This window comes from Chrysemys picta, chromosome 19 (genome assembly GCF_011386835.1).
Source record: "Chrysemys picta bellii isolate R12L10 chromosome 19, ASM1138683v2, whole genome shotgun sequence".
Classification (NCBI taxonomy): Eukaryota; Metazoa; Chordata; order Testudines; family Emydidae; genus Chrysemys; species Chrysemys picta.
This window is the reverse complement of record NC_088809.1, coordinates 232,781-255,713: the sequence shown is the minus strand read 5'-3', so window position 1 is coordinate 255,713 and position 22,933 is coordinate 232,781. Positions and strand designations below refer to the sequence as shown.

Below are 22,933 nucleotides of genomic sequence, written 5' to 3'. Positions count from 1 at the left end.
CAGGAATAGTCAGTCTTTTTGTGTGGTGTATGCACAGCAGGAGCAAGAACCCCAGCTCTGTATTAGTTTAGTTCCATGATATAAGCTTTTATATGTCTAGTTGCAACTGCAGAGTGTATTTGAGTTAGACTTCTTCTAGAGAGGGACTCTGTCCACTCCAGCCATATTTCAGAATAGAGAGCTTGGTTGCATAGGTTTCCCCTTTCCTTTTGACTGTGCTAGGACAAAGATGTTCACTCTCTCTCTGGCAAAACAAAACAAAAAAAAAACCCAGATATCAGAAAAATAAATGTATATTTATGAAAGAAATATATCTTTCATACTTGACATGTGGGCCTCAGGAAGACTGTTTTAAATATTTTCTATCCTCTGATATACACTGATCACTCAGACTATTTCCTTCCAGTGCAGAATCAAGATCTTTAATCAGTCTTTAATTGTGTGTGTCTTTTTGTGAATGGCAGTGGGAACCTGTCCAGTATTTCAATAACAAAATCATTTGTGATCTGGTGGAAGAGAAATTCAAAGGCATAATTTCTATTTTGGTGAGTTGACAAACCTGTATTTATTTATATATATTTTTAATTGAAGCTATTTAGGAACATAATGGGAAATGACTAGTCGTAGGTGAAAAGGAAGTGGAGGCTGGTGTACAGGTTGTTGGTGGGAGTGGGGAGTGTGAGGATTGCGGAGGGAGGTAGAGAAGGATATAGAGCCCAGTGTTAAGTATGAACTATGTGTGGTAGACCCAGAGGCTAACAGTCTTCCATGCATGTTTTTGCATTTGCTGGCATTTCTAGCCATCTTTCTAATAAGATAGAAGCTTCTTTTTAAGCAAAACTGTTTTAACTTACATTTTGATTTGGGTAATACTGAGACCTGTATATCTATAATGCCATACAATGCATATGCACAAATTTCTCATTAACCACATCTGAGAGTATAGAAGAAGCAAGAACCTGCCAAGAAAAAAACATCAATAGAAAACAAATGTCTGAATGAACCAAAGCTCTGCTCCCCCATCCCCCCCACACCTTTAAACTGGTTGTCTAAGTGTCCTGCAGAGAGTCTGTTTGTTGGGGGGAAGGGGGATTCTGAGCAGAGCGCCTATAGTCAAGAGAACTCTCTTTTGGATGTTTTTCTACATTTTCAAATATATTGATTTCTATTGCAACACAGAATACAAAGTGTACACTGCTCACTTTATATTTTTTATTACAAATATTTGCACTATAAAAATGATAAAATAAATGGTATTTTTCAATTCACCTCATACAAGTACAGTAGTGCAATCTCTTTATCATGAAAGTGTAACTTACAAATGTAGATTTTTTTTATATACTGTTTTGTTTTTGAGTACAATGTAAAACTGTAGAGCCTACAAGTCCACTCGGTCCTACTTCTTGTTCAGCCAGTCGCTAAGACAAACAAGTTTGTTTACATTTACAGGAGATACTGCTGCCTGCTTCTTATTTACAATGTCACCTGAAAGCAAGAACAGGCATTTGCATGGCACTTTTGTAGTCAGTGTTGCAGGTTATTTACATGCCAGATATGCTAAACATTCGTATGTCCCTTCATGCTTCGGCCACCATTCCAGAGGACGTGTTTTCATGCTGATGATACTCGTTAAAAAAATTATGCATTAATTAAATTTGGGACTGAACTCCTTGGGGGAAAATTGTAGTGATGTGAGATTTCTAAAAATAACTACAACACTCGACCCAAGGTGTAAGAATCTGAAGAGCCGCCCAAAATCTGAGAGGGATGAGGTGTGGAGCATGCTTTCAGAAGTCTTAAAAGAGCAATACTCTGATGCAGAAACTACAGAACCCAAACCACCAAAAAAGAAAATCAACCTTTTGCTGGTGGCATTTGGTCAGTAGTATCCACTCGGGCAGTATCTGCACCCTAGATGTCCTGGACTGTCCCCCCAGTCCAAAGGCATAAAAGGAAGAGCAGGCCCAACTATTCCTCAGTTCCTTTTAACCACTTGTGGCAATGAGACAGAACCTCTGCAGTGTCCACTTCCCTATGCACTGTGCTGGTGTTAGTTAGCAACTTTAGTTGTTAGTTACTTCATATAGTTATTGCTTGTTGGCTAATATTTTATATATAATTTTTCTTAGATAAGTTTCAGTGTAGGTAGACATATACCATTCCCCTCCCATCTTCCTCCCCCCCCAAAAAAGGTCCTAGCAATATGGCAGAAGCTAAATCATCATTAAGTTTCAGTGCCACATAACAACTGGTATTCCCAGTCTGCTCTGCTAGGAGAGGGACATATCCCCAAGCAATATTCCATATGTTGGTCTTTCTCTAAGCACAATCAGAATGCTAAAGAAGCCCGCCTGAAGTTGTTCCTCCTCAAGAGTTCAAAACGCCTTCTCAGACACTGAGACATAGCTAAAAAACAGTCTATGGTCCTCTGATCAGTTCTTCTCCATCAGTAGCCTGGTGAGCTGAGATTCCATCCTGAGCTCTTGGGTCACACCTATTGAGAGACCCCAGTCATCCATCTTCATTCTGGCATCAGTCTTCTGACGGGCAGGAACAATGGGAGAAGGGATGAGCCAAGGTCTCCTTCTCAGATGCCTGGCAAGTCAAGACACAAGCATCATCAGACTTCTGACTCATCTCAGGCTCAACCTCCTAAGGGCCAAAAGTCTGAAAAGGTCCCTTGAAGTGCCCCAGTACAGATTACTAAGAGAGCCCCAGTTGCACCCACCATATCTGCAGACTGTTTTTTCTCTCAGTACCCAGAGCTTTGGGAACTGGTCACCTCAGAACTGTGTTCTTCAGTACCCAGCAATACTTGCTGTCTTGGTACCCAAAGCATACAGAGTACCAGTGACTTTGGGCCTGACACACTACAGCTGTGTCTCCTAGAGAGGCTGAGGATGGTGATATCTAAGCCACCAACTACTGCACTGTTGGTACAGCAAGTCAGGGAGGTATCTCCAGTATCAACTTCTCCCTTTATATGCAGGGCACTCTGGATAGAATGGTCCCTCGCTTGAAGGAAGTGTACTCTTTCTCCTCATCCCCATCTAGACACATCTCCCACCCACTCGCCTTCCCCCTGGGGTACCATACTGGGAACCAGGAAGGCACTCAAGGGAGGATTCTACAAAGGAAAGTAGGAGAAGACCTGGACTCATAGGAAACATTTATCTTGGTATCCTCCTGCGTGTCTCCTACCTCAGTACTTCTATCCCTATCAACACTGTCCTTACTGGACACACTGGGGTGTACAGCCGTATTCGTGTAAGCCTGCATTATCTGCTCCTTGCAGGGTTAGACCCCCCTCTTCAAAGACACAATATGGACCATCTCAGCCAGGCAAACTAGTGAACCCTCAGATCCTGGAAAGAAAGGAGGAGGAGGAAAACGATGAGGAACAACAACCACAAGGGGAAGAACAACTTGTTCCTGCTGTGATTTCATCCTCCCCCGATGAGGCAGTAAGCCCCTCTATGTCTTCCTCAGTGGATGGTCTTAAATTATTCCAAGAGCTCATTAAACACATGGCAGATATAGTGGATATACCACTAGAAGTAATGCAGCAGAAGTCCCACGAGCTCCTGGATTTCTGCACCCTTCCTTGCCCCAACAGGCTCCCCGTGCCAATTAATGAAAGACCATTGGAGCCCTCGGATGACCTATGGCATATACCAGCCTTGATACTGGTCACATCCAAGTGAGCAGAAAGAAGGTACCATATCCTTTCCAAGGGATTTGAATACTTTTATTCCCTCCCAGTACCACATTTGCCTGTAGTAGCTGCTGTCAAGGAAAGGTCAAAAATAACAAATACCTCCTAGAGCCGGACGCAAAGAAACTAGACCTTATCTCATGCAAGGTTTACTCATTAGTCAAGCACCAGATGTGTGTGTGGCTAATTATCATGCTCTCCTCTCCATTGGAGCTGGGATAAGCTGTCTTGGTTTCTGGACAAGCTACCACAGGACCATTGAGAGGAGCTGAGAGCCATCATGACTGAGGGGCATTTGATAGCCCACACTTCCCTATAGGCTTCACTGGATGTGTCTGACACCACAGTGGGTACTATGGCTATATTGGTGACAATGAGGTGGTCTCCCTGGCTCCAGTCCTAGGGAATACCCAGGGAGGAACAAATAACAATTGGAGACCTTTCCTTTGAGGGTGGTGAACTTCTCAATTCTAAAATGGACAAGACCCTTCATTTTTTTTAGAAGACCCCAGGGCAAATGTGTGTTCACTGGGTCTGTATTTTCCATCCCCAAAAAGGAAACAAACAAGACAACAAGCTTGCTTCAGGTAGCATCCTTGTACCCAGTATTTTCAATCCTAGAGAACTTCTGAGCTGCCTTAGTGTGCTCTACTAGTTCAGTGGCATCATCTTGTACTGCAAACTTGTGAAGCAGCTATCAGGGCTTTGCTGCAGATATATTCTCTAAACACTACAAATAATGTATTCATGCCAGTTAAGCAGGGCTCAGTAAGAGCATCTTGCAGGCTGTTGTTGGATGCTAAACCCCCTCCTGTATTGCTGTTCTGAATGCAAAGTAACCAGCCAACCAGTGATCGGTAAGTTAGGTGGCAGTTGAGGATAAGTAGATCTTGCGTTATCTATGTATAAAACCCCCCAAAATGTAAATGTGTATAGAAACTGTATATATTTAATTGTTTTCCTCTTCTCCCTTTGGAGGTCACTTGTATTCTTAGGTTGTCAGCAAATGAAGCAGGAAGCATGTCTTTTTGTGTATTTTTACAACACTCACCAAAATGGGGCACTTGTTACAGTTATGGGCACTGCTGTAATACTAGCTCTAAATAATGTCATATATTCTTGCTTAACTAGCACAGAAAATTGAAGGGCAAACCTGATCAGTTTCTTTCTTTGAAACCTCCTAACCCAGTCTAAATTCCTTTCTTTTTTAGAATCAATTCTGTACATAGATTAGAGTTACAGGGCTTGATCTGATTTCATTTTATGGTCATATTTTAATTGTGCTGCTCTTGAAAACTCAACTGAACTGTGGGAGCAGGCAAGTTCTTTGTATACAGGGAGACGACCTCTCACCAAAAGTCAAAATGTACTTGTCTTCATCTGCTGGCTGGAAAGAATCTGAGGGTACATCTACACTACAGCGGGGAGTCGATTTAAGATACGCAAATTCAGCTACGTGAATAGCGTAGCTGAATTCGACATATTGCAGCCGACTTACCCCGTTGTGAGGACGGCGGCAAAATCGACTTCTGCCGCTTTTTGTCGGCGGCGCTTACTACCACCTCCGCTGGTGGAGTTAGAGCGCCGATTCGGGGATCGATTGTCGCGTCCCAACGGGACGCGATAAATCGATCCCCGAGAGGTCGATTTCTACCCGCCGATTCAGGCGGGTAGTATAGACCAGACCTAAAAGTCTAACTAGTCTCCAAGAAGAAAAAAATTCTCCTTTTCAACACAGCAGTTCTTTATTATGGGAGTGAATTAGGCAGCCTCTCTAGTACAAGACAAAAACCTGCTAGAGAAACCAAATTGAGGGCACCATTTTAGTGAGATGAGGGTGGATCTGGCTTGCATACTGACATGTGTAGAAGGAAATGTTGAACATGTGCATTTTGTTGTATTGCTGTGTTTGTTGATTCCCCGCTTTACAGGATGAGGAGTGTCTGAGACCTGGGGATGCCACAGACATGACATTTTTGGAGAAGCTGGAGGAAACGGTGAAGAATCATCCTCATTTTCTCACGTGAGTGTTCAAGTAGCTGTTGCTAGTTTTGTCTTTATGAGGAGGGACAAAATACAGAATAAAGCTAATGAGTTTTAAATACACCCAGTCTCTGCTGTACCTATTACTGTATTTGTATTACAGTAGGACCCAGAGGTCCCAGTCATAGTGGGGCCCCATTGTGCTGGGAAGTGCATAAAAGCAAAAGATACTTGCTGTCCCAAAGAGCTTAGATTCTAAGGCTAGGTCTACACTACAGCTGGGATTGACTCTCTCTGAGATTGATCCACCGGCGGTCGATTTAGCGGGTCTAGTGAAGACCCACCAAATCAACAGCAGATCGCTCTCCAGTCGACCCCTGTACTCTACCCCCGACAAGAAGAGTAAGGTAAGTCAACAGGAGAGTTTCTGCCGTTGACCCCCTGCGGTGTAGACCCTGTGGTAACTTGACCTAAGGTATGTCGACTCCAGCTACGTTATTCATGTAGCTGGAGTTGCGTAGTGTAGGTCAATTTACCATGGTAGTGTAGACATAACCTCAGTTAAGACAACAGAATAAGTGGGTATAACTAACAAAAATGAGGCTAAAAAGAGAAAAGAACAGTAGTGATGTTAAGGTGGACCACCAAATCAAGAAGAGGAAGTGAATGAGACATTCTTCAAATAACGAGGAGTCCGGTGACACCTTAAAGACTAACAGATTTTTTTGGGCATAAGCTTTCGTGAGTAAAAAATCCACTTCTTCAGATGCATGGAGTGAAAATGACAAATGCAGGCATAAATTTACTGGCACATTCTCTTCTCTTCTTGTACCAGTACCAGTACCAGTGGGACCTTACTAGATACATCCTCTGAGTTTGACAAAGAGCTATTGATAACTACTCTTTGAAAACAGTCTTTCAACCAGTTGTGCAACCACCTTATAGTAATTTCATCTAAACCTATTTCCCTAGTTTGCTTATGAGAATGTCATGTGCAGCTGTCAGAAGCCTTGCTAAAATCAAAATATGTCACAACTACAGCTTCTCCTCTATGCATTAGGCCAGAAATCCTGTCAAAGAAGAAAATTAGATTGATTAGCATGATTTCTCCTTGAGAAATCCACGTTGGCTATTACTCATCACCCTATTATCCTCTAAGTGCTTATAAATTGGTTTAATAATGTGTTCCAGTATCTTTCCAGGTATTGAAGTTAGGCTGACTGGGCTATAATTCCCTGTTCCTCTTTGTTCTCCATTTTGAAGATAGGCACTTCTGAACTTCTCTGGGACCTCACCCATCCTTCATGAGTTCTCAATGATAATCATTAACTGTTCTGAGACTGATTCAGGTAGTTCCTTAAGTAGGGTTACCATATCTCATAAATAAAAAAAGAGGACCCTCCACGGGCCCTGGCCCCGCCCATTTCCCCACCCCTAGCCCTGCCCCAACTCCACCCCTTCCCTGCCCTAACTCCGCCCCCTCCTCCCTCCCACTCCCAGCCAGGGGGAAAGGGCTGCCCCAGTGCTACCGGCTTCAGGATTTGCCGGGCAGCCCCCAGACCCTGCGCCCCCAGCCGGCGCTTCCCCAGCGCAGCTGGAGCCCGGGAGGGGAAGCGCCCAGCCGGCATTTTCCCGGACATGTTCGGCTTTTTGGCAATTCCCCTTGGACGGGGGTTTGATTGCCGAAAAGCTGGCCATGTCCGGGAAAAACCGGACGTATGGTAACCCTATGCATGGCAGAGGCCTGTAACCAGAGCTCCCCACCAGCGTCCATGGAGCTGCACAAGCTCCGGGTCACTCGGGGATTCTGCACCAAGGGGCTGACTGTGAGCTGCACCCCAGCAAAGCCCTGGCTGGGCTGGGGAGGGGGTGTGCCCACCACCCCTGTGATAAGTGAGGGAGGGTCCCCAAAGCCCTGGTGAGCAGCTTCCCTTCTCTCGCTCCGCTCTCGAGGAGCCGCCTGCCCAAAGCATTGCTCCAAAGCACTGGTTCTCAACCGATTTCCCATTGTGGGCAGCACACGCGGCTTTCTAGGGGTTCTATGGGCTGCAGCCACACAAGATACGCGCTCCCTGTATGGCCCTGAGGATGGCACATGGGCTGCAGCCGGGTGCTGATTGGGCTGCAAGCGGCCGGCGGGCTGAGAATCACTGCTCTAAAGAGCCACAGCGTACTCGCTCCACGTGGGGCTGAGTTAGCTGCCCCTACAGCACCTGCCAGAAGAGGGCAGTCATGACCCGATTGCACCCTCCTGCTCCTTCTTCAACCACACAAACGTTGGGGTGGATTTGGAGTTGAACTGAGAAGCTAGGCAAGCTTCGCCCACAGCAATGCCATGCCCCTCGTGGCTGGCCTGCAGCACCCTGCCACACCAGCCTGATCCCCAGCCCTGCCATGCAGCACGCCCTGCTCTGCCAGCCCCCCCAACGCACCACACACCTGCTCTGCAGCACCCTGTGCTCCACCAGCCCGATCGCCTCTGGCCTGCGCTACACGGCCCCTGCTCTGCCAGCCCAGGACCCCCTCCCTAGTGCTGGCTCTCAGCTCCCAAAGGATTTGAAGTGGCTGGTATGTGAAGCCCAGCACCTGACCTAGCCCATGGCATCCCTCAGTGGCACTAGCATGTTTGCATCAATCTCCTGTCTGCAGACAGACTCCTCCCCCCCCCCCCACCCCCCCCACCCCCGTGCCCCAGGCCGGGCTGAGCCACGGTGGGGTCCCTGTCCCTTTAAGAGCGGGGCTGGGCCGAGCCGAGCCGGCGGGGGGTGGCTCTGCTCCCGGCTGCAGCCTGATGCCGGAGCCTGGGCTGAGAGCCAGGCTCGTCTCCTGCACCAGCTCCGGGAAGGGACTTTTCTGCGGCTCCCCCAGTCCCCCCCGGGCCGAGCCGCCACACGGTAGGGGCGGGTTGCTTGAGGCAGGGCAGGACCCGGTGGGGCCGAGCGCTGAACAGGCCCGGCAGGACTGTGCGGGGGCTGCTGGAGGGGGAAGCTGGGGAAGGGGTGGCACGGCCTCAACCCCCTGGGGCTGCCTGCCCTGCGGAGGAGGCAGAGGGGCACAAGCCGCAGCAGGACCCCAGCCCCCGGGGGAGGGGATCTGGGGCCAGCCCAGGGAGGCAGGAGCAGCCCCGGGGGTGCTGGGCGCGTGCAGGGCAGAGCCCCGGGAGAGCCCCAGCCCCGCGGCGGGCAGCGCTGCAGAGGAGGAGCCCGCGCTCCCCGGAGGGCGAGGGGAGCCCCAGGCAGGGGGAGCCGGGCCGCCCGCACCCACCGCTCACGGCTGCTCCCAGTACCGCTTTCAGCCGGCGCGGCTGCCCTATCAGCGCTTTTGGGTCTTTAAATAGCCGTCCGGGGGGAATCCCGGACATTTTTAGCTTTTGACAAATTCCCCCCGGACGGCTATTTAAAGACCCAAAAGCTGGACATGTCCGGGGAAACCCGGACGTATGGTAACCCTACCTTAAGTACCCTACATACTTCATCAGGCCCTGCCAACTTGAATAGATCTAACTTATCTAAATAGTCTTCAACTTGTTCTTTCCCTTTATAACACAACAATAAAAACAAGCAGCATAAATACAGTAAACAAATACAAGAAATAAAATTACTTATAACACAGAAATGTAGAAAGAACTAAGACAATCATCAGTACACATTTCATACAGTAGAGAGGCCTACAAAAACAGAGTAGGTACAAGAGAAATCAGACACTAAAGGTAATTGTTAGGTTCCTCAGATAACAAGAAATCTGAAGAACTTTAAAGAAGTTAGCCAATGCAATCACTAAATAAAGTCTTAACACAGGAGTCAGGAGAGCATAAATATCCAGACAAACTGCTGAATGTTAAATAGTTTGCAAACCAGAGAAACAATTCAGGAAGATCAGCCAGAAAACTCTTGCAAGAGTCCAAATTAGGAATAAGTAGAGCATGGACTGGAAATGTATGATTTTTAGTGAGATTTAAACAATGCTGCTGCTATTGTAATCTTTCTTAGGTTTTTTTATATATAGCACCATTCACCATGGCTTTCTGCTTTCTAGTTGACATTTTGGGATTATTGCCCCTTCTTTGACTCTAATAAAGTATCTCTACGGCCTCCACACAAATTTCGTGGGTTTTCAGTCCCTAATTTTGCCCTTCAGGTTGCTTTATCTCCATTTCATAGAATCATAGGAGTGGAAGGGACCTTGAGAGGTCATCTAGTCCAGTCCCCTGCATTCATGACAAGTGTTTGTCTAACCCATGCTTAAAATTTTTAGAATGGTAATTTTAAAAACTGCAACATCAATAAGCCAGGTCTTTTCATCATCCCTGAACCTTTTCATATTCTCAATTCAAGGTCTGAATGGCATCATCCTTGTGACAACCTCCCAGAGTGGGTTCCCTGATAACTTAATCTCTGTTGCCAGAAACCTTCAGGTCTCTGGCCTGCTGTCTCCAGTGCGATTTCACATGCACACAGAGTTGACCCGCTTTCTTCTAAAAAGTTAATCACTTATCCCTTTGGAACAAGTCCAAATATTTTTCTGGGACTGGAGTGATAGTTGCTGGTCTGTGGCTCCCATTTACCTTAGTATTGCTGTTCCTAGAGAGAAACACAGTGTCAGATTACCTGTTTTCCTCTGGTCCCATCCCTCTGCCAAGAGCTGTGATGGTTCTGTACTTAGCATCAGTAGTACTTGTAAATGAATCCTATTTGAGGCTAGTATCTTCTCTCCATTAAGCCTTTTTGCTTTCTCCCCAGACATAAGCTGGCTGACCAGAAGACTCGGAAGTCTCTAGGGCGAGAAGAGTTCCGTCTCTTGCACTATGCTGGAGAGGTCACCTACAGTGTCACAGGTAAATGTTACACAACAACTACACCATTGCCTGACACCAGGGTCACTTCCCATCCCCATTTTCCCCCACTTCAGACAGTTACACTTCCTTTTTCTCCTCCTATCTCCTGCCGTTCAGATTAATACCATCACACAATATTTAAATATGTAATTTGATTAATCAGATTACTTTTCCAGCTCAAGGTCCTGCCTTATTGAGCAGGACTTCCCATGAAACAGCCACAGCAGATTGAGTTGTTTGTTTTTCTCTAGGTTTTCTGGATAAAAATAATGACCTTCTATTTCGGAACCTGAAGGAGGTGAGTGTCGATCGAGAACTGCCTGTTTTGTGGAGCATTGTAAAGGATCAAGCTGAGAATGGAGAGGGCTGTGAAGGTATCATCTCTGTCTTGGACCTTTCAGTCTTCAGGATGCATTGTCTACATGGCTACACTATGCAAAAACACCTGAGGTCTCAGAGTTTGTTTTATCTTTGGTGTTTATCATAGAAATCAGAGATAGAAAAGACAAACTGGGTCTCATCTGTTCCCCTACCAACTCCCAAAAATACACATTCTAGTACTTTGTGCAGTCTGCCTTTAAAATTTTTCATGCATTTGTCCTCTGCTGTTTCTTTGTAGACCATGTGCAACTCGGAGAATCCCATCATAAATCACTGTTTTGAGAGGACTGAGTTGACAGATAAAAAGAGACCTGAAACGGTAAGAACACAAGAGTTGGACTGAAGCATAGTCATTTCCAATTACTGAAGATAATGTCCCCTTCTCTCTAACGTTGTGGTGTAAAGTAGGTCTTCCATGATGTTTAAAGCTTTGATACTGAAAAGCTGGTTCTTAGCCTTATGCGTGTGGTGCAGTGTCACAAAAACTAGTCATAATCAATCACTTCATATCTGAGTCTTTCTTCTTTCTTCTAGGCAGCAACTCAGTTTAAGAACAGTCTGTCCAAACTAATGGAAATTCTGATGTCCAAGGAGCCATCATACATTCGCTGCATTAAACCTAATGATGCTAAACAAGCTGGTAAGGTTTTAATGACACTCTCTCTTGTCTGCTGCTTCAGGAAATTTCCAGTCTTTAGGAATGTGTAGGAAATTCAGATCAAGAGTTATAACTTGGGAGCACAGATCAGGTAAAGATGCTGTCCAAATTCCACTACGATAAAATAATTGCTTGTAGAGCGTCAAGATGGGTGAGGTAATATATTTTACTGGACCAGCTTTTGTTGGTGAAAGAGATAAGCTTGTGTCTATTCTGTATTCATGATCAATTATTTTCTTGCCCTCATCGTAGCCATGACCCAGTCACTGGAGAAGTGCTATCAGGATGTAGAATGACCATCATCAACGTTCCGAGCTCTCCATTCTGATTCTTTACCTAGTTCCTGTCTCATAAGAATCCTAAATAGTTATTAGGTTGCTTTATGGCCTGTGTTATACAGGAGGTCAGACAAGATGATCTAATGGTCCCCCTTCTAGCCTTAAAAATCTATGAATCTGTTTTTTAAGCTTTACTGTTTGTTGCTGCCTGTTTATTGTCATCATATTAATAGTAATTTGAGTTTGGGTTTTATTGCCAGGGCCTTTATTTTGCTTGGTGTTCCATTGCCAAGCAAGAAATTCTCAATAAAATTTCTGTCACCAATAGAAGCCTCTCCACGTGGCCTGGATTTTTGTGGCTGAAATTGGAAAAGAAAAGAGCTATCAATTAGAAATAGTGGCCAAGGAGAAAACCATTAAAACTTGTCAGAGTTGAAAAATTGAAACATAATTAAATTCTTAATTTTAACAAGCTTTCTTATTCTCCCTCTTTCCCCTCTCCCATTGTCATAGCAACTTTTAAAGGGAAACTCTTGCTTAAACGTCTCTTAAATGGCATCAGGGATCCTTATTGAGGAAAGAATCCATCTCAGGTGGTATCTCTGATATTTTGTCATTGATGCTGTTTCTTTTTAAGACAAAACATGTCAAAAAGACAAAGGGGAAGAGAGAAAAGAATAGCAACAGATAGGAAAATGCAACTTCTATTCTTAGTGCTTGCAGTTCAGTTACAGGAAGATCATAGGCACATGGCCCGTGGCCCAATTAGGCACTGTTGGCAGGCAAGAATTGCTGTTAGCTCATTGAACTGGTCACAGCAAAGTTCTGAGATGTGACTCTTTGCAACAATTATTCAGGCTATAGCTAGAGAAATGTTGATGTTATCCAGTTTCCCCTTCTTGTGTGGTCTTGTCAGAATGTCTAGGAAATAGAAGGCCCAATGATGTGGTGATAAATCCCCAAACCTCCATGTGTGGTGGTGCTGATGGTGGGGATGCCAGTGCTGGTGATAGAGTGGATAAAAATTGATTATTTTTTATTTAAATCATATAGGTTTATTTGTTAAAACTAATTAAATCTATTTAAAATAAAATTTAAAACTGACAACCTATATCAAAGCATAATTTGATAAATTAAAATAATTTAAATTAAATACAAAAAATAGTATTAAGCAATACATGATTGCTACCAAGTTTTAAAGAGGGTTCAACCACTGAACTACAGGAAGTCACTGGCTAAGCCCCTGGAACCAGAGTTTGTTAAAGTGCTAAAGCAGCTTTGGACAGCAGTAGCTTCTTCTGAAGGTGAAGAGAAAATATATTCTTCATTCAGTTTATTCAGCTAGTTCAGTTCAATGACTAGTTGATTAAAAATTAGGAAACCAATTGGGAATAGAAAAAGCAGGAAAGCGTGTTTTCCTCTTCCAATCTATGAATAAAACGAGGTGGAAGAGAATGAGATCATCTAGTTCTAACATCTTGAAGAACGTGGTGACCAAAAACAATCAGTTCATTTCACTCACTACAAATAATACTTCCTTTTGTTTAATAAATCACCTAATTTTAAATGCAAAACTTGCTTTTGCTTAAAAAAAAAATTTTTTTTTGTATATATCCAAAGGTAATTTTATTTTATTAAAAAAAATTAAAATGCTGGTTTTTGTGCATTTTTCCATTGAATTTGAATTGCCACCCAAACTGAGCTTGACACAAATCACAGGTAAAACGTTAATCATTTAATAAATAGAAAATGGTAAATGATGTATTTCCTAACATAATTTAAAAAATGTAAAAATTAAGAATGTAAATAAATGAAAGTTAAGCTATGTAACTGATTAAATAATGTGTGTAGATATATTGTATCCCCGTGACTAGCAAAAAAAGCACCAAAATTAATGTTAGTTGAAAATAACATTTTTTAATGGTTACCATTAAAATGCAAAATTTGTTTTTGCTTAAAAAAAATAGAAAATAAAAAAATGGGGGGAGGGATAGCTTAGTGGTTTGAGCGTTGGCCTGCTAAACCCAGGGTTGTGAGTTCAATCCTTGAGGGGGCCACTTAGGGGTCTGGGGCAAAAATCAGTACTTGGTCCTGCTAGTGAAGGCAGGGAGCTGGACTCGATGACCTTTTGGGGTCCCTTCCAGTTCTATGAGATAGGTATATCTCCATTTTATTTATTTATATTTTATATTATTATAACTAATGAGAATCAATAACTAAAAAGTACAAATACAAAACCATTATTAAAATCAAAGATTTAAATCATGGTTACCTGCTTGCTGGTTTAAATGATTAAAATTGGTGATTTAAATCAGTCCCCCCTGGCTGGATAATGTGGTGGTGGTGGCGATTATGTTACTCCAGTCTTTGTCAGATTAAAAGGATTGCTGTCATGCTGAGCTGTGTAAGTTGCCCAGTGCTCCTGAGAAAAGTCCAAAGAAATCAAAGCCTTGTCCATTGTCACATTTCCACATGGTTCATATGTGAATATGTTTGTCCCCATAGAAAGGTTTGGGTGTGTTGCTGTAACAAATCTCACCAGAAGCCTTGAAACCACCTATTTAGCAGCTCTTTTAGCTCCAACAAACTCTGTTTATATTTTTTAATCTGATTTGTGCTTTCTTTCAACAGTTTTACTGAACAACCCATAGTAAGGCTCAACATAACCAACTTTCTACTCGCACAAAACCAAACACCCTTGCCCTGACCCCTGCCAGTCCCCTCCAATGAGGCCCCGCCCCCACTCACTCCATTTCCCCCCCCCCCGTTGCTCACTCTCCCCACCCTCACTCACTCAGTACTCGCTCATTTTCACTGGGCTGACTCAGGGGGTCAGGGTGTGGGAGGGTGCTGAGGGGTGGGGCCGAAGGGTTCAGAGTATGGGATGGGGCTCCGGGCTGCGGCAGGTGGTTGGGTTGTAGGAGGGGGTATGGGCTCTGGGGTGTAGGTTCCAGGGTGGGGCCAGAAATGAGAGGTTCAGGGTGCAGGAGGGGGCTCCGGGCTGGGGCAGGGCATTGTGGTGTGGGGAGGGGAGGGGTGAGGGCTCCAGCTGGGAGTGTGGGGCTGGCGATGAGGGATTTGGGGTGCAGGAAGGGGTTCCAGGCTGGAGCTGAGGGGTTCCGAGTGCAGGAGGGGGATCAGGGCACTGGGCAAGGGGATGAGGTGTGGGGGGATGAGGGCTCTGGGGTGGGGCTGGGAATGAGGGGTTTGGGGTGTAGAAGAGTGCTCCGGGCTGGGACCAAAGGGTTCGGAGGGGGGTCAGGGCTGGGGCAGAGGGTTGAGGTATGGGAGGGATTGCAGGCTTTGGGAGGCACTTACCTCAGGCAGCTCCCAGAAGCAGCAGCATGTCTCCTCTCCGGCTACTACATGGAGGTGTGGCCAGGTGGCTCTGCGTGCTGCCCCATCAGCAGGCGCCGCTCCTGCAGCTCCCATTGGCCGCAGTTCCCGGCCAATGGGAGCTGCGGAACCGGCGTTTGGGGTGGGGGCAGCGTGTGGAGCCCCCTAGGTGCCCCTACACCTAGGGGCCGGAGGTGGGACATGTTGCTGCTTCTGGGAGCCGCAAGGAGCCTGCCTTAGACCCGCTGCACCACCGACCAGACTTTTAACGGCCTGGTCCCGAGCCACCAGGGCCCATTTTCGACCAGGCATTCCGGTTGAAAACCGGAGACCTGGCAATCCTACATAACCAGCCTTCAAGACTCCTCCTGGTCCCTGGAGTTCTTAAGACTGAAACTACACAACTGGTATTGAGCTTGCCAGCCTTGGATTTGACTGTTATATATGAAGGAGAGCTTCTTAGTACTGTCTGAGTGAGGAAGGCTGACTTTCACGTGGCAAATGGAATGTTCACTTAGTTGACACCTTGGCTGAGTTCCTGATCACAAAGTTAGTTATTATCTAGTTGGTTAGTTGGCAGAGTGATTACGAAGAGCTGATACCAGAACAGTTCCTTTTCCAGATTGAAGGACAGCTGTAATGTGATAATTTCCCACCATTTATGTGATTTCTAGGTCGGTTTGATGAAGTTCTAATCCGACATCAAGTGAAGTACTTAGGACTGATGGAGAATCTGAGAGTGCGCAGAGCTGGTTTTGCTTATCGCCGGAAATATGAAATATTCCTGCAGAGGTAGGATTTACAGTAATTGTCTCAAATCTGTTCTCCCTCACCATCTCTGCACTGATGTGTTCAGAACAGGAAGTTTCTATACAGCAAACAACATGTAGTCTGTTTAACTAAAAGGCCTTGGTTACCAGAATGAATCTCTGTCTGAGGGAGAGGCACTGTGACTCCCCCTTTGTACCCTGCAGAAGTGCTCCACTTTACTTCTCATTATAAAGTCTCTCACTTATCTATTTCCAGGTACAAATCACTCTGTTCAGAAACGTGGCCCACGTGGGAAGGGAGGCCCCATGATGGAGTAGCTGTGCTTGTGAAACATCTAGGCTACAAACAGGAAGAGTATAAGATGGGCCGGTCAGTTATTTCTTTCTTCCCTAATTTGGGGTTGTGAATCATAAGGAGTCTGTGTTTAAATATGGCCCCTGTGTCTAGAGGGTGGGGGAGAGAGCAGAAGCCCCAAGGGGATGGTGAGGGCAGGAAGTAGGTCCCTCTGGCCTCTTATACATAATCGTATATTTCCATTTCCAGAACAAAGATTTTTATTCGTTTTCCCAAGACTTTGTTTGCAACAGAAGATGCTTTGGAGATACGGAAGCAGAGTCTGGGTAAGTCATACACATTTAACCAGCTGGTTTAGCAGACAACTATCAGTGTGCCTTGTTTTTTCAATTGACCTATTCTCTGTCAGAATCCCAACCTTGGCCACTATTTCTAATTGATAGCTCTTTTCTTTTCCAATTTCAGCCACAAAAATACAGGCCACATGGAGAGGCTTCTATTGGCGACAGAAATTCTTGCACATGAAACATTCAGGTATGTGAGGGCATGGGAAGCGGAATAAGCTTATGGCTAATTACCTGTATAGTTCAAAGCCCGTATTCTGTTTCTAGCAAGGGGGTGGGTGGAAAGGGGAACAGAAGTTGATCCGAGTTTGAGATGCAAGAATAAAAAGCCAGAAAGCATAGAGTAGGGGGGAATATTTTGGATTATATTGAATTAAGGAGTTCTGTCCAATGTAATACCTTTTTGTTTTTATTGTCTTCAGCAATAACTATCCAGTCATGGTGGCGTGGAACCCAGGGGCGCCGAATAGCCACCAAGAAAAAGTGGGCAGTGGAGACAATTAGACGGTGTGTTTAAAAAAAAAAAAAAAAAAATTGTCACATAGATTGTAATGTAGGGGGAGATTCTCAAAACCTAGTTGCCATGCGGGCAGGGGACTGGACTCGACGACCTCTCGAGGTCCCTTCCAGTCCTAGAATCTATGAATCTAACAATGAACAGATGGGGATAAACTGTCTTTTCAGTGTCGTTTCTGTGACTTTTTAAAAAAACACATCTGTTGAACAAAGTTCAAGAAATGTGGGAATTTGCCTGTTTTCAATAACACAAAGATTCTGGTTCCTCAGTGGAATGGAGAAGTTGGTGAATCTGTAGTTATTTTCATACACTTGAGACTATGATGTGAAATTTGAGTATGGTGGCTGAAAACAAGCACTGCTTTTCCTATATGACAGCACTGATTACAGCTCTCTAAATCAAACCTCTAAAACTAGGCTCAAGTGCAACAGGGGAACTGAAACGTTTCCCCTGCATTTTTTATATATGTTGAATCCTCTACCCCTATGGACAGTTTCCCTGTACTATCCGCTCTCAACCTTATTTGCCCTGGGAGTTGCTTAAAGAGCACATGTTCTCAGTTCTTCGCAGATCGCTGCCCAGTTCCCATTCCTTTGCAAGGTGTGTCTTCTGTTTGTCTGACAGCTTCCAATTAATTTTTTTTTTTCCCCGCAGATGCTAAGTTTCTTGTTTGTAGTCAATTGCCTTCAGTAATGGGGGCATAGGAAGTCTTAGTGTTAAACAGGTTTGTTGTAGAACCATAGATGATTAGAGTGGAAGACACTTAGATTCTTTAGTCTAATCATCTGTATCAAACTCATCCATAATGGTTACTGATCTCCCTTCTTCTGCCCATTCAGGTTTATTAAAGGTTTTATTTACCGGAACTACCCTCGCTGCTCAGAGAATGAATACTTCCTAGATTACATTCGCTACTCCTTCTTGATGAACCTCAAACGCAATTTACCAAAGAATGTTTTGGACAAATCATGGCCAACTCCCCCTCCATCACTCTGCGAGGTAGGCAGAAGAAAAAGAGGAGGAGTTGACTACTTTGTGTAGACAGAGTCCTGCACTGTAGTTTCAGTTATTGAAGGCCCTGGGTGTCACACATGTCACTGAGAGCAGTGAAACCTGTAGAACCTTCATTAGTAGCGGTGATGTGTGAGAAAGAAAGAACTATGTTTGACTCTCATTCTACACTGAATTAGCAGAACTGGCAGAAAAAATAACCAAAACATAAATTAACATGTATACTGAGCATCTTTGTGAAATTACAAAAATGAAATGACTGTTGATTATTTAATTTATTTTACATATAATTATTACTGAGGTCAGTAAGTGACACTAAAAATGGAATCCAATTATGACATTGTTAAAAACAACTTTTCAAAGTAGAATTGCACTTTAAGACATAGGGTATGATTTTCAGAAATGCCTAAGTGACTTAGTATTTTAAGTGTTGGACAGATATCATTTAGCTCAGAATAAAATTTTCAAAAGCACATCAGGGACTTCTGTAGGCCTTTTTGACAATTTTACACATTTTGTTCTGAGTTAAATGGCTTTTGCCTGAATGGTTAAACTTGGCTGAAAAGCAATGGAATGGTATTTGATTACCCATAAAGAAAGTAAATAAACTTTGTTTTCCTGTCCAGTATATTATTTTATGTTTTGAAGAGTCAGTTCTCTGGATACATGTTTTCTCCACCTGAAAGTTCACTGAGCTGCAAAAAAATCTTATCAAAAGGACCCATTTTTATGACATTTTCCAAAAATTTGTTCCTAGGAGTGGATCTTCTTGGCCCCTTAAGATTCTTGTGTGCGCCTTGTTTGGCTCTTAGGTACCTCCAAAACAGGCTGGAGGATGTGAAGAGGAAAATTCCCAACCCCAAGCCCAAACAGTGTGGTTGGAGCACAATGCAGGACAAACTGTCTCAGCACAGAGCAATAGATTACTTGTTGCTATTTAATTTTAAAAATATTTCTGCAATAACATACAGTGTTGAAGATGAATTGTTCAAATTCAGCCTTGCATTTTCTGCATTCATATCTCTTCTCTGTTCTCTCCTTCTATTCTGTTAGAATTGTTTTGCCTTTGTTCAACTTAAAGCCATCTTCACTTACCATCTTATTTCTTCAGGTATCTCAGCTCTTGAGACAACTGTGTATGCAAAACATGGTGTGGAGCTACTGCAAGAGAATCAGCCCAGAATGGAAACAGCAGGTACAGGACATTTACATTACTTACCAGATCTCTCAAGTATTGCTAAGAACAAGAGGTGGGATCCACATAGGCACTTAGATGCCCAGAAAAATCACAGGGACAGCACTGTGATCCACAAAGCCAAGTTCGAAATCTAGGCTCCCTATATAATGAATGGGGAGAGATGGGTACCTTAGAATGTGATCTACCACACTAGGTAGGGAGCCACATAAAGTAGCCAATGGGCATTACAAACTGGGGGGCGGGAGCGAGGAGTCCTAAGCCTTGCCCCACTCACAGAGTTAGGGACCTATTTCTGCTTAGTGATCAGTGATCCACAAACTGCCTGGAGTCAGGTGGCTTAGGCACCTAAAGTGTCTTGTGGGAATGAGTTAGGCACCTGCCGTGCTCCACACAAAAGGGTGAAGTCAGGAGGAGTGGTGATGCCCACATTATAACTTTTAGCGCAATGGCTAGCGGATTTGCTTGAGATATGGGAGACCCAGGCTGGGTTTTAGGTGCCTAAGTATGGTTGAATGGGGTGCGGAGGAGGGGGAGGCAGATAAGACCAGATGGAGGAGAGGGCAGGAGTCCCAAGAGGGTAGCTAGAAGCAGCAGGGAAAGTGGGCATCTCGGGAGGAAGAAGCTGTCATCAGATGTCCACTGACAGTCAGTTTCACAACTGTCTCATCATCTTTTAGTGGCTAGTCCACCTGGAGGATAACAGCCTACTACTGCTACTAGTTAGTCTATCAGCTCAAGTGGTAGAGTTATGTGCTATGGATCTAAAGGTCCCAAATCCTGCTGCTGATCAAGCTGGAGGTTAATACAGTTCCATGTGCTGTAATTTCTGGTGGGGTTTTCAGTTTGCTTTTAAAAACAATTAGGAAATCAATTCCCAAAAACTACATTAAAAGAACATTACAGTTGCAAAGTGAAACATTCAAAATTTAGCAAATGTCAGAATTAAGGTTGCCCTGGTGCATGTGTATTTTGATATAGTCTTTCATTGGGAAGTTTGTGCTTTCATGGAAGAAGTTTGTTTTGAGGAGCAGTTTGAGGTATGGTAAATCAGGTCAATTACGGAAGGGAGTCCTAGGGTAGAAACAGCCATATATAACCCAAATAAATAAAGCATAGAAAATATTAATAAAATATTAAATATGTGCAATATAACTGAATTACCACTGCTGTTAGCACCTTAGCATTTCCTGACTTTGGACTTGTCTACACAAATATTTAGTTTCATTTCAAGTGCTGGTCCCTGTGTGTATTTCACTGTGGGATATACATATGCTCTACAAATCTGAGATAGCATTCTTGCCAGCGGTATCCATTGCTCGACACCATCACCGTTGCCTTCTTCATGCTCTGCATCAAGGGAACAAGGAGTTATGCAACCCAACTGCCTCTCCAGTTCCTTCTTACCATCACAGGATCTGAGTCAGAATCCTTGTGTCCAGAGCTGATCCTTGGTTTCAGTCTGTAAATACAGTGTTAAAAATGTGTTTGTGTTAGTTTACTTAATGTAGATAGTTAATACCTTCCGCACCCCAGGGAGCCTCCCCTGCCTCCTCAGTATGGAATATGGATTATGCCCAGGTTACAAGGCTTTAAAATCTGTCCCTTCTGCCCTCACTCCTCTTCGGTCAAAGACAAGCACCAGCAGTGTCTTTATTGCCTAGGAGAATGCCACATCTCTGCAAAGGGCAGTGTTTGCCGCTCCTTATCCAGCCAAACTCGGCAAGTGTGGGAACTCTGGTTTAAGAAACATATAATGGAGTGTGCAATGAGAGACCCTGCCAGACATCCAGGAGCACACATCATGGCCCTGGCCAGAAGGCTAATAAAACCAAGACTGTTTAGATACCAGCCTCAGCATTAACAATGGCACCAGCTCCGGTACCAACCACAAGTAAACACGGGGATCCGAAGCACTGGAACTGTTGGTATTGGTTAACGACTATTTGGTGGAAGCCCAGTGCATCATCGGTACCACCTCAGTCCCATAAGGAACCACTGATCACTAAAACCCTTCCCACACCAGTTCCAGAAATACGGGGAGACAAGACTCCATGTCCTTCAAGAATGGTAGAGACACATATCTCACCAGAGGGTATTTTGGTCCTCCCAGACCTGCAGTTTCCCTTACTGATGGAACCAACCCTTACCAGGAAGATTCTGACTCCAACAGACAAAGCAGACTATGGGAAGAGAAGTTCATCCCCTATCCCATCTGCCAGCCATGGAATCCTGGTTTCATCTGCACTGAGGGCACTGTCAGTGAAAATGGACTCCATTTTTTCCTCATTCGGGGAACTGTGTGGGGCTGTGAACGGGGGTGCCAGGGGAGGCTACAAAGGGAGAGCAGATACTCCCAAGACTGGTGGGTAACACTGAAGTTAAACTCCCCAACCAGTCACAAACTATGCTTCTGATCCCCCACACTGGTTATCAAGAAGCAAAAAAGAAATCACACAGCCCTTTTTATTGCATTCCAGTTCTCTGTCTCCCAGTCAGCACCTAGGTCCAGTACAGTGAGAAGTTATTTTAAACTCTGCTCACGTATACAAAAACGTTCTTCTGACCCCAAAGGATCAGCCACATTACCAGGTCAGTATAGGTTTGGATCTTACCCAAAATACCATGCTGCCAGCCAGTCCTTTAGTGTCCAAAACTAAAGGTTTATTATAAAGAAAAGGGAAAGAACAAGAAGAGAAATGTTAAATGGTAAAGCAGTTACATAAATATAAAGACTTCAAAGTCCATATATCAAGTTCCTAGCAGTATTGGTGAGTTTGCTGGCTTGAAAGTCCCTCTGGATCACAACCACAGCTTGGATGGGTCATTCAGTCCTTTGTTCAGAGCGTCAGTTTGTAGCAAAGTTCCTCCAGAGGTGAGGAAAGCAAGATTGAGGACAAAATGGAGAAGATGCAGCTGCCTTTTATAGTCTTTTGCCATGCGGCCTGTGCTTCCTTTGTTTCAAACACAAGCTGCCCAGCACACGGCTTCAAAACGTTCGAATTCTGTCCATAGGCATGTCCGTCTGAGTCATAATGTGTATCTGCCTTCTCTCAATGGGTCAGTTGTATAGCTAATGGTCCTTAATGGGCCATCAAGCAGGCTAGGCAGGGCTGCAGATGCCAAACTGTCTGGAGGTGTCACCCAGAAGCATAGCACAGGTTTGGAATACAGACATATCTATAACTCACAATACAAAGGTGATACAAACACACAAATGAGGTGATCATATCTGGCAAATTATAACATTTTTGCAGATATCTTACATGGCATATCTGGAACAACTCATTGCAATTTTACAATATTAGTATTCATAATATCCTCAAGTGTCCCCCAGCATCGTGGGGGGGGGAAGCACAAGGGACCAGAGGATGAGTGGGATGTAATCTAATCAAAACAATTAGGTAGGAAGATGATAGAAGCACTTTGAATGGATTTGAGAAAATGGATGAAGCTGTAGGGATAGAAGAAAAGGAATGGCTCTTCTAAGTGTCTGTGTGTAAGATAGGTAGCATTGTACACCCACACCCACACAAATCCTACAAGAGATGCAGAATAGCAAGACTAGTCATTTTCCCTTTCCACATTACTCCTAAAGCTATGCAAATCAGCTGTG

General features: G+C 44.4%; 1 protein-coding gene and 1 long non-coding RNA gene across 12 annotated transcripts in view; one reads left to right on the top strand and one right to left on the bottom strand.

The window, feature by feature from the left end:
- MYO1C (myosin IC) overlaps positions 1-22,933 on the top strand; it is a 123,389-nt gene that overhangs the window by 83,792 nt on the left and 16,664 nt on the right. For all 11 annotated transcript variants that reach the window (XM_065573399.1, XM_042858071.2, XM_065573402.1 and 8 more), the window contains 13 exons: positions 465-545; positions 5,647-5,738; positions 10,438-10,532; positions 10,784-10,830; positions 11,152-11,232; positions 11,448-11,553; positions 15,860-15,977; positions 16,212-16,325; positions 16,500-16,576; positions 16,716-16,784; positions 17,017-17,101; positions 17,951-18,110; positions 19,234-19,317. In XM_065573399.1, coding sequence (XP_065429471.1) covers positions 465-545; positions 5,647-5,738; positions 10,438-10,532; positions 10,784-10,830; positions 11,152-11,232; positions 11,448-11,553; positions 15,860-15,977; positions 16,212-16,325; positions 16,500-16,576; positions 16,716-16,784; positions 17,017-17,101; positions 17,951-18,110; positions 19,234-19,317 — 1,209 coding nt within the window. The remainder of the gene's footprint in view (positions 1-464; positions 546-5,646; positions 5,739-10,437; positions 10,533-10,783; positions 10,831-11,151; positions 11,233-11,447; positions 11,554-15,859; positions 15,978-16,211; positions 16,326-16,499; positions 16,577-16,715; positions 16,785-17,016; positions 17,102-17,950; positions 18,111-19,233; positions 19,318-22,933) is intronic.
- On the bottom strand, positions 4,152-7,084 carry LOC135976628 (uncharacterized). The gene is made up of 2 exons (XR_010593958.1): positions 5,402-7,084; positions 4,152-5,113 (listed from the first exon to the last, which is right to left on the bottom strand). It is a non-coding gene; the product is annotated as an uncharacterized LOC135976628 (long non-coding RNA).